The sequence below is a fragment of the Labeo rohita genome, chromosome 21 (assembly GCF_022985175.1).
Source record: "Labeo rohita strain BAU-BD-2019 chromosome 21, IGBB_LRoh.1.0, whole genome shotgun sequence".
Lineage (NCBI taxonomy): Eukaryota > Metazoa > Chordata > Actinopteri > Cypriniformes > Cyprinidae > Labeo > Labeo rohita.
The window spans coordinates 21762266-21773471 of NC_066889.1; the positions used below are offsets into that span (position 1 = coordinate 21762266).

The 11206-nt window shown below is 29.3% G+C and overlaps 2 protein-coding genes across 2 annotated transcripts in view; both read left to right on the top strand.

The window, feature by feature from the left end:
• noc4l (nucleolar complex associated 4 homolog) overlaps positions 1 to 5906 on the top strand; it is a 6145-nt gene extending 239 nt beyond the window's left edge. Inside the window, exons 2-15 of the mRNA XM_051092382.1 lie at positions 56 to 176; positions 288 to 394; positions 2085 to 2192; positions 2280 to 2429; positions 2519 to 2621; positions 2702 to 2736; positions 2813 to 2863; positions 2959 to 3070; positions 3181 to 3241; positions 3364 to 3474; positions 3593 to 3756; positions 5244 to 5326; positions 5469 to 5582; positions 5687 to 5906. Coding sequence (XP_050948339.1) covers positions 56 to 176; positions 288 to 394; positions 2085 to 2192; positions 2280 to 2429; positions 2519 to 2621; positions 2702 to 2736; positions 2813 to 2863; positions 2959 to 3070; positions 3181 to 3241; positions 3364 to 3474; positions 3593 to 3756; positions 5244 to 5326; positions 5469 to 5582; positions 5687 to 5803 — 1437 coding nt within the window. The 3' untranslated portion in view covers positions 5804 to 5906. The remainder of the gene's footprint in view (positions 1 to 55; positions 177 to 287; positions 395 to 2084; positions 2193 to 2279; positions 2430 to 2518; positions 2622 to 2701; positions 2737 to 2812; positions 2864 to 2958; positions 3071 to 3180; positions 3242 to 3363; positions 3475 to 3592; positions 3757 to 5243; positions 5327 to 5468; positions 5583 to 5686) is intronic.
• A 2091-nt stretch (positions 5907 to 7997) lies between these two features.
• phpt1 (phosphohistidine phosphatase 1) lies at positions 7998 to 11140 on the top strand. Its single transcript, XM_051093871.1, has 3 exons — positions 7998 to 8235; positions 9974 to 10101; positions 10185 to 11140. Exons 1-3 carry the CDS (start codon positions 8019 to 8021, stop codon positions 10275 to 10277), a joined length of 438 nt encoding a protein of 145 aa, XP_050949828.1. The 5' UTR covers positions 7998 to 8018; the 3' UTR covers positions 10278 to 11140.
• The last annotated feature ends 66 nt before the right edge of the window (positions 11141 to 11206 follow it).

The following is an 11206-nucleotide window of genomic DNA, read 5'->3' on the forward strand; positions in this document are numbered from 1 at the left end:
TATGTTTTGGTTTATAAATTACTGATGTTACAAAACATTTTTCTCTCACTTGCAGTCCGAAAAGGATAAACAGATCATTTTCGCCAGCAATGCTTGTAGAAAGATTTTTTGTGAGTTGTCAGACAGAGGAGATCTCTATGTTGGTGATCTGCCCGAAGAAGACGACCTCATGAGTGGTAAATTATTGCATCTTAAGATTTATTTACATATTTGTGTATTCTTTAATTAGCTAATTTTCTGTAGTTAAGTCAAATATTAAAGTAAACTAAAAATTGCTAAATTTCCAGGTGATCGCAGTGGTGAAGAGAAGTACCGTATATTTATGAGACATCGTTACAACAGCTGTGTGGAAATTTTGTTGGAAAATATAGGCCATGAATCTTTCCAAGTGAAGGTGAGTGAATATTGTGTGTGTTTTATGTAGTTTACATATACAGTAGATTGGAATATAAAGACATTTATAATACTACTATAATGGTCTTCTGATATTCAATAACTAACAGACTAGTGTTGTGTTAATATCATTTATATACTAATGGTATATAATATTTTCGTTTTTTATTATATGTATAGAGAGAGAGACAGAAAGAGCTTTAATTCAGTCTTAATGTCAGTTGTAATATACTAATACGTTAAGTTTTTGTTTAAATTTTTGTTTAAGTTTTAGTAATGTTTTTATATGCATTTTTATACAAATTAAATAGTTTTATTTTTATGTCAGTATTTTTGGATTTTCAGTTTTTATTTTAATTTTAGTACATGAGGTATTAGGTACAATCAAAATTTTAAATATATTTTATATATTTAATTTATATTTAATATTTAAATGTTTAAACATAGCTTAGACTCAGACCAGTATTGTGTTATTATTATTTATATACTAATAGTATTTTAAACTCACTCATATTTTAATATTTTCAGTTTTTATTTGCATTTTATTAATTTTATTGCATGAATTTTTATACATATTTTTATATTTTAGTTTTAAATTTAATGTTAGTAAATTTTTTATATTACTTTTATTTTAATTTTAGTACATTTTGTATTAGGTAAAATCTAAATTTTACATATATATTTATATATTAAATTTATATTTAATATTTAAATGTTTAAATATATAGCTTAGATTCAAATATTCGGTAACTAACCGACCAGTATTATTTTAATATTATTTATATATTAATAATATTTCAAACTCACTCATATTTTTATATTTTCAGTTTTTATTTTAATTAAATTAAAAAAGTAAATTTGTTTATGAAGAGAGACAGCTTTAATTAATGTCATTTGTGGTAATTTTATTACTTCCACTTTGTTTTTATTTAAATTTTTGTTTCAATTTTATTACATACATTTTTATTTAATTTTATTACATACATTTTCATATATATATATATATATATATATATATATATATATATATATATAAAACAAATTTACTAAAATTAAAACTGAAAATGTAAAAATATGTATATGTATAAAGATGTAATATATATATCGGGAGAGATGTCAGTTGTAGTAATTTTATTACTTATTACTTTCAGTTTTTATTTTAATTTTTGTTTGTTTTAGTAATTTTGTTACATGCATTTTATACATATTTATATAGAGTTTTATATCAGTATTTATATTTTCAATTTTTTTATTTTAGTAAATTGTGTATGTGCCTTTTTTAATATTCAAAATGTTAAATATATTTTATATATTCAATTTACATTGAATATTTGAAATTAAATATATAGCTTTAATTTTATGTCATGTTTAGTAATTTTAGTACATTAACTTTTGTTTTGTTTTTTATTTTTATTTTAGTTTGTTTTAGCAATTTTGTTACGTGCCTTTTTTAAACACATAGTTTTAAATTGAAATGTTTATGTCAGTTTTAGTAATTTTAGCACTTCAACCTAAGCTTATTTATTTCAGTTAGTTGCCAAGATAACATGTCTGCTTTTTCAGTTTTAAGGTATTTTATTTCTGCTTCATTTCAATTTCTGATACAGTTTTATTTTAACAGACTTGGGACATTCCCATGTCTGACAAACTTCAGTGTGTGATTTATGTCCATTATATTTAATATTTTCCAGGAGACGTCTCTGTGTACACTGATGAGGTTTGTTGCAGCAGAAGCCAAACACCCTCTCCAGAATCCTGACTCGAGTGAGCACTTCTGCTTTCCAAGGGAGCTCTTACGGGTTGGTTTTCTGTACAACTGCCGATACTGACATGTGTCGCACACTGAATTCATATATGAATAAAGCTTATCCCTCTCATGTGCACAGAACCTGGTGGAGCGTCTTCTCTCAGAGAAAGAAGACATGTCACTGCTCATCTCTAGGTTTCAAGAGTTTTTGGAAATGGACGACGTGCGCTACTACGTCATGAGCTCAGTACGAGACAACATTTACAAAGTCATGAGCCGAAAAAAAAAGGTGAGTGTTTTTCTAAAAGTTTTTCTACATATTTATTGTGTATTATCAATTATACAGGCTTATTTTTGTAATCAAATCTTTTTTTTTAGGCTGAGATTCCTGTTTATAAGAATAATGTGTTCACACTCCTCTCAAACATCAACATACCCACCCAAGGACCAAAAATGAAAAAATTTCTTGTGAGACAAGACTGTAAGTTTGTTTTATTACTGTGGTGTTGTCCCAACAAAACATTGTACTTTATAAACACTATTTCTCTCTGTGCTTAACAGACAGACTTGATGAATGGAAAGTAGCCAAATTAAAGGTAAATCATTTTTATTATACATTTTTACATTTATTTGTTTCAAAATCAATTCTGATATTATATATATATCATATAGGAGCACAAACGAGCTTTTGAGCAAATGTGGCTGATGTTTCTCAAGTTCAAGGTAAAAAAAACCCCACATTATAGCATCATAGTATATACTCCTTGTCTTTTATAAGGTTGTTTTGTGGTTCTTAACTGGTGTTTGGCTTCCCATAGTTGCCTAGCTTCATGTACAAGAAGATCCTGGTCATCCTTCATGAATCCATCATGCCACAGATGAGTGATCCCACACTTTTGATCGACTTCCTGAGCGCTGCTTATGACATTGGTGAGTCCAGGGTGTACTAAAGGATTGATTATATGTGCTGTCATGAAAAACACAAAGAAAATGAATACAGTTATATTTATCTGTAATGCACTATTTTATGTTTGACTCAGGTGGGGCGATTAGTTTGTTGGCTCTGAATGGCTTGTTCGTCCTCATCCATCAGCATAACTTGTAAGTATTAAACTAGGCAATTTTCTGATTGACGTGAACTAAATATATATATATATATATATATATATGTGTGTGTGTATGTATATGTGTTTTAAAATTATGAATCTGTCTTTGTTGTATAGGGATTATCCAGATTTTTATAAGAAGCTGTACGGTCTGCTGGATCCCTCTATCTTCCATGTCAAGTACAGAGCACGTTTCTTCCACCTGGTGAACATCTTCCTTTCTTCAACGTGGGTTTGCGCTTTGCACTTTTATTTTGGCTATATATGAGCATCAGTATATAATTGTGGTGTTTTGTTCTTAAACACAGTGGATATGTAACCCATTCACTTTGATATGCTCTGACAGACATCTGCCGGCCTATCTTGTGGCAGCGTTTGTGAAGCGTTTCGCTCGCCTGTCTCTCACAGCGCCACCTACAGCTCTGCTCATACTTCTGCCATTCATCTGTAATCTCATTCGCCGGCACCCCTCATGTAGAATTCTCATCCACAGACCCAGCGCTGCAGAAGGTGTGTCACTGATAGAATGATCAAATTATTCATTTAAAATATATTAAAATTTATTATATATTATTGTTTTTCATTTATTTAATATTTAAATATTTCTGTAAAATACATGATTGATTTATTTATGTATAAATTACTATATTTGTGTGTGTGTGTGTGTGTATATTATTTTGTGCTGCATGTGTTTATTATTTTTATTCTTTAAAATATATACACATGTAGTTTCTATTTAAAATATATAAATTTAATTATTGTACATTCTTTATTTAAATATAAATATAAATTAAAGTATAAATGTATTTTTATTTTTTTTTATTTAGTGTGTGTGTGTGTGTGTGTGTACATATATTGCAAATATTCTATGTATTGCATTTATTTGTATAATTTATTATTCATCTTAATTTTAACCAGCATTCCTTATGAAATATATACATGTATTCTTTATAAAATATTTATTTAAATGTTTTTTTGTATTAATTACAATTATTCTAAAAATGTATTTATTTTATCTATCTATACATTTTGTATTTATTTGATAGTCATTTGACAGTGTTTTTGTGTGTGTGTGTGTGTATGTGTGTATATATATATATATATATATATATATATATATATATAATAATATATATATATATATATATATATATATATATATATATTATAAATATTTATATATATTAATATTTATATTTAAAATGAACTTATTTTGTTTTATTCATTTAAAAATATATACATTTATTTGTTATAAATTATTTAAAATATATTTTTATTTTAAAATGCATATATATATATTTTTAGTTTATTTATAAATAACTATTTTATTATTTATTCAAAATATATACATTTTTATTTATTATAAATTTTGTTTAAAATATGATTTGTATTTTAAAATACATATTTTATTATTTATTGTTTATTAATTATTTTATTATTTATTCAAAATATATACTTTGTTTTATTCATTTAAAAATATATACATTTATTTGTTATAAATTGTTTAAAATGTATTTTTATTTTATATATTTTTATTATTAATTTATATTTATTTACTTTATATTAATAAATTTTATTTATTTAAATTACTATTGTGAGCATGCATTTATTATTAATTATATATACATGTAAAAATTTATACATGTGTATTTATTGTGTATTAATTACAGTGTTTATTCAAAAAATATACTTTTGTTTTTAATTTAAAAAATATATATACAAGTATATATAAGTATATAATATATTTGTTATAAATTGTTTATTTAAAATATGTTTTTTATTTTGTATTAATTGCTATTTATTGTGCATTTATTTATATAATTTATTATTGATTTTATTTTAAAAAAAAAAAAATTAATTGTATACATTTTATATAAATTATTCATGTTTCTAATTTAACCAGAATTCATTAGGTGGAATGCTTGAACACATTTGTCATTTTTCTGTATTTATTATGAAAATTTGTTCGTCAATTTTTTTTTTTTTTTTTTAATCAGAGCCTTGTGACGACCCATATGTGATGGAAGAGGAAGATCCGGCTCAATGTCATGCTCTGGAGAGCAGTCTATGGGAGATCAAGGTAAGTCCAAATCCAAGACTCCTCATATTATTCTTTATTTGGAGCTTTCCTTTCTGACTGACTCACATCCACAGTCTCAACAAAGAATTAACCTTTGAATATCTAAAAGTGTATCCACCCAAAAATTCCAATCTTTTCTTAGACACTGCAGACACATTACCACCCAGATGTGGCCAAGGCTGCCTTGACGATCAACGAGCCACTTACTGAACAAGAGGAAGATATTAGTGAGCTGCTAGAGCTCTCTGCATTTGAGGTAATTAACAACACTTAGTCCATACATTTGTGAATGTTGATAGTTTCATTTGCAATGTGTTACAAGCATAAAAAAACTAATCCCCTCCACATTTTGCATGGCAGGTTATGGAGCGAGAACTCAAAGCCGAAAGCAAGACGATACCGCTAGAGTTTGATACAGCCACAGAACTCCTGAAGAGCTCTAGAGAGGTGCTCGGAGTGCACTTTTCTCTAGAGTAACCAATATTTGCAAATATGATTTTTCCAAAATGTATACTCTGTATTAAAAAGTTTATGCAGTCCATTCCTCAGACTGAAGAAATAAACATTTGCAAAAAAAGAGCATGTGTTGAATGTTTTGTGACCTCTAAGTGTTGATCAGACTGTAAAACAACAGTACGAAGAAATAACTGAAAAAATACCATGTGATTTTATTTTAGTTTATGTCATGTATATAGTATTTAACACATTGATGTATAAAAGCAACTTACAACAAATTAATATTGTAATTTGTACTCCTTATCCTCAGTTGCTTTAAGGATTGAAATAAATAGGCTTGGTCTTTTGTAAGTTTCATATGTGAGGCTTCCAGTCTCATCCGCTTCCAGCTATTTTTAGCTGTACAAAACAGCTTGTTTTGCTGCGTGATAATCAGTGTTGGGGAGTAACTAGTTACATGTAACGGAATTACGTAATTTAATTACAAAATAAATGTAATTGTAATTAGTTACAGTTACTGAGAAAAAATGTGTAATTAAATTAGTTACTTTTGAAAAATGCCAGTGATTACAAAGGCGATTACATCTGAATTTTTTCACCCACCCCCACTTACAGATTTAATTGACTTCTTTTAAATTGCATTGACTGCTCTAAAATGAGACACCAATGTTTCAGGAGTTTAGGACACAGAATAGGACACATGCTTATTCGATAACTGTTTTATTTCCTATTTGGTTTTAAGCATAAACTTTTTTTTTAAGATTGTTTTTTCCAAGGCACTGTTAGATGCTAGTGTTTTCTGTCATAACTATGCAAATATTTGATTTAAAACCCAGTATCATAGCTATTAAACTATTTCTTGCTATGATGTTATTTATGTTATGATCTTATAGCACAACTGTGCTCACGGTGACCTGAGTTCGATTCCCGTCTCGAGGTCCTTTGCTGATCCCGCTTCCCTCTCTCCTCCCAGCTTTTCCTGTCATCTCTCTACTGTCCTATCACAATAAAAGGCATAAAAAGCCCAAAATATAAGTAAAAATGTCTGAATTTGTGGTGGCTGTGCTTTAAATTATTACACAGCTCAGACTCATTCGGGGCAACTTAAGTCAGTGCTATACGCTTGATAATTTTTCTTGGCGGAAGCTTTGCGTTTGGTTAGCTAATAAAATATTAAAGCTTAATTCAATATTATGTGTACAATTTCTTATTTCTGTCATCCTGGTATCGTGGACTTGCTCTATTGTTTCATACAAATGCAGCTGCTGCCATTTTTTATTTATTTATTTATTTTTTGTACACTGTAATGGATTATAAGATAACTAACAAACTAGTACTACTACTTAATTATGCGGTGAAATGTGTAAGAAAAGTGTTATGACTGCACTATATCCCTAAAATGTCTAGCTTGAACTTGATTTCTTCATGGAAGCTTTGTGTTCAAATAATTCAACTCAGATCAGTGTTTCGTGTCTAATAATTTTGAAACAAAACATCTAAATAATCTATCAAGCAGCTGTGTAATACGTGAGATAATGTACATTCAGCCAGTTGTTATCGCAAAATAAAGATGTATGTTATCCCTTACTTATTATAATCTAATTCAAGTGATAAAGGATTTTGAAAGTCTGACAGTAATCAGTGTTGAGTGCTACTGTAAGGTTAACTCTGCCTGGTTTCAAAATGATTAACAGTTTAAAATATTAGAAAATTAGAAAAGTAATCAAAAAGTAATTAAGTAATAAGTTACATTACTTTAATAGATTAACTGAAAAGTTACACTACTTACATTTTAAATCAAGTAACTTGTAATCTGTAACCTATTACATTTCCAAAGTAACCTTCCCAACGCTGCTGATAATGCAAACTGCTGTGTCTTACTATGTTATTTTAATTTATTACCTTAATTATAAACACAGTGGCTTGTAGTGCACAGTTTAACGGTTTACTCTAGTTTGTTATTCTCACTATCCGTACAGTGGCTAATGAACCGGAAGTCTTGCACATTCACACAAAACGGCTTACTTTCGCGTTGAAAAATAAGGTGGATGATAAAAAGAAGCATTAGACAAAACCACAACGTCTTTGTTTGGTGTAAACATAACGTTACCACACTTAATGTGATGCAAACATTCCGTGTCGTGATTTTGTTCTTTTCTGTTGCTCGTTTTGCTCCAAACCGACAGGTGTCGCTAATGTGAAAACGTTCAAGTATGTCAAAACACAGCCGTGGTAAATGAAGTGCTTTTCTGTTTCTGTACTGAACTTCGTTGTAGTGTTAGTTTTTTTCTGTCCACCTTTTGCAATCATGTCTGCCGAACGTCTCGCTAAAATCCCAGAGGTTGATTTAGATCCCAACGGCGTCTTTAAATACGTCCTCATACGGGTGCACAGCAAAGACGACGAGTCATATGTTGATATTGTGAGAGGATACGCGTGGGCCGAGTATCATGGTAGGGATCCATTCAAGTGTTTGAATGAATGACAGGTGTTAGGGAACAGTGTGCTCATTTATTAGGTTGTAAATGTCAGAAAATACATTTCATAGAAATGAAGTTGAATGGCAGCTAACCAATGTTGGTTTTGGCTCATAGTCTTTCAAGGCCAATTTTATCCTAAAATATTTTATTTAGTGGGAATATTCGGTCCAAGTCAAATTTCTTGGTTGTTATTTTTATGTATATATAAATGTAAGATTAAATGTGACCCTGGACCACAAAACCAGTCATAAGTTGCACGGGTTTGTTTGTAGCAATAGCCAATACACTGTATGGGTCAAAATGATCGATTTTTCTTCTATGCAAAAAAATCTAGGATATTAAGTAGAGATCATGTTCCATAAAGATATTTTATAAATTTCCTACAGTAAATATATCAAAATAATTTCTGATTTGTAATAAGCATTGCTAAGACAACTTTAAAGGCGATTTTCTCAATTTTAGATTTTTTTTGCACCCTCAGATTTCAGATTTTCAAATAGTTTCTTGGCCAAATATTGTCTTACCTTAACATACATCAGTGGAGAGCTTATTAATTCAGCTTTCAGATGACTGGTTTTGTGGTGCAGGGTCACACATTTTAAGTAAGATGAAAAATCCACTATTGACTTAATGTTAATATTATTGAATTTCTTTAAAGAATAAGTGATTTTAAGGTATTTTAAAGCAAACGAATCCTCCTTTTACATTTATATGCATTGCCTTGTGTTTTTTGTTCACTGAAGTGACTGAGTGACACCAGTCTCCATCTGCAGAAACAGCTAGTGAACAAATCTTTTTCAGTGAATTGATTCAATAGATTCCCGTCTCTGAGAGAAGTCAACTCTCTTCCAGATAGAATGTTTTGAATTGTGATTGGTCTCCTTTTTTACAAAGTATTTGCATATTGCTTTGTGATTGGTCTTTTATTTTTTACAACAAATAATCATCTATTTTGCATTTTACTGCAATTTCTCTTTCTCTCTTCCTAGGTTTTAAATTTTTCTAGTTTTCATTTTGCTATTTTTTAGTGCAGAAAAAGTTTGTTTAAATACAAAATAGTTTATTTCCCATATCTTTCTAGATACACTACCAGTCAAAAGTTTTTGAACAGTAAGATATGTAATGTTTTTTTTTTTTTTAAAGTCTCTTCTGCTCACCAAGCCTGCATTTATTTGATCCAACAGCAAAAACAGTAAAATGTTGAAATATTTCTACTATTAAAAACATCTGCTTTCTATTTGAATATATTTTAAAATGTAATTTATTCCTGTGATATCAAAACTGAATTTTTAGCATTATTTCTCCAAACACATGATCTTTCAGAAATCATTCTAATATTCTGATTTGCTGCTTAAAAACATTATTATTATGTTGAAAACAGATGAGTAGAATTTCTTTCAGGTTTTTTTGATGAATAGAAAGTTCAAAAGAACAGCATTTATCTGAAATAGAAATTTTTTGTAGCATTATAAATGTCTTTATCATCACTTTTGATCAATTTAAGGCATCCTTGCTAAATAAAAATATTAATTTCTGTATTTAAAAAAATTATACTGACTCCAAGCTTTTGGATGGTATAGTGTAAAATGTTACAAGCATTTTTTTTAAATGCTTTTCTGTTCATCAAATGATCCTAAATAAATAAAAAATTTACTCAACTGTTTTAAATATTGATAATGATAATAATACTAATAAAATGTTTATTCTCAAGCTGATATCTATGACCGTGTGGCCGGAGAACTGGAGAGAGGTGGAGAATTGGATTGCGAGTGTCTCGGAGGTGGAAGAATCAAACATGACAGTGCTGCAAAAAAGATCCACGTCTACGGTTATTCCATGGTACGCATGATGTTCCAATATTAAACGATATATAAATACGTTGAATTAGATGATCCAGTAATCACTCCCTTTTGTTTTTTCAGGGATTTGGGAGAGCAAAGCATTCAGTTTCCACAGAGAAGATAAAAACGCTTTACCCAGACTATGAGGTGACCTGGGCGGACGAAGGGTATTGAATGGGTTCCATGGAATAAATGACAGCTGCGTATAAGGACGTCATTTCAAACCTAACTGTCTAACGTAGCATTAAAGTCTTGATGTGCCAAGGCTGAAAATACAATTCTGAAATGGATAAATGGATGGATGGATAAGACGTTTACTCCAAAACCAGAGGAGAGGTCATCCTCTTTCTGTTTGAGTGTTTTTTAACTTAAGAGAAAGGAATGTACTTACGTTTATGGCCATTGGCCATTAAATAGCAAATATAGGAAATGATGAAAAAATGCTCAGAACGGTTTAGTGGGAAAGGTTAAGTACATCATCCAAACCATAAAAAGTTATATACTGCAACACTGACATCCTGAAATGATAATAAAATCCAGAGAAGTGCTCTTAGAAATTTACAAAACTGCTTTTTTGTCATTCAAGTTTGAGTACACTGTTATGTCACAATAACGGAAATATCCTCTTGTTAAAGTAAATTAATGTGCTTGGCTACAACATATAAGCATATATATAGTGATTTAATGATTTCTAAAGCTCCATGCTATAAATCTGAACCCTCAGACCTGATCTGGAGGTTGTAAACCTTGCCTGATAAACTTGACAATCCGCTTGTCAGCGTTTTTAATAGAAGATGCCATTAGGATGTGCAGTGGCTTTCTTGACTTGAAATTTTACGACCTAACGACATCCGGAGGACATTTTCAATTTACAGCATTTAAAACAACTGCATCAACCCAGCACGTTTTTGTCAGTTCAAGCCTGATGATTAAAAATCAAGATCTTCTTGTATCATTTGCATTTGAATTGTTTAGTGCATCTGAACAGATATGGGTTGCACAACATTTAATAAATTAATTTTCTTTTTTCCCCTCTAGTACTGCATCTACTGCCTCTTTTATTGTCATTTTTGTATTTTTTTTTGTTTCTTTGCTTATCTGTC

Bases quoted from the DNA above. Each gene is read 5' to 3' on its own strand.
- phpt1 (XM_051093871.1), top strand. From the start codon at position 8,019: ATGAAGTGCTTTTCTGTTTCTGTACTGAACTTCGTTGTAGTGTTAGTT. The intron at 8,236-9,973 runs GTAGGGATCCAT...TTTATTCTCAAG, and splicing joins CGCGTGGGCCGAGTATCATG to CTGATATCTATGACCGTGTG. The intron at 10,102-10,184 runs GTACGCATGATG...TTGTTTTTTCAG, and splicing joins ACGTCTACGGTTATTCCATG to GGATTTGGGAGAGCAAAGCA.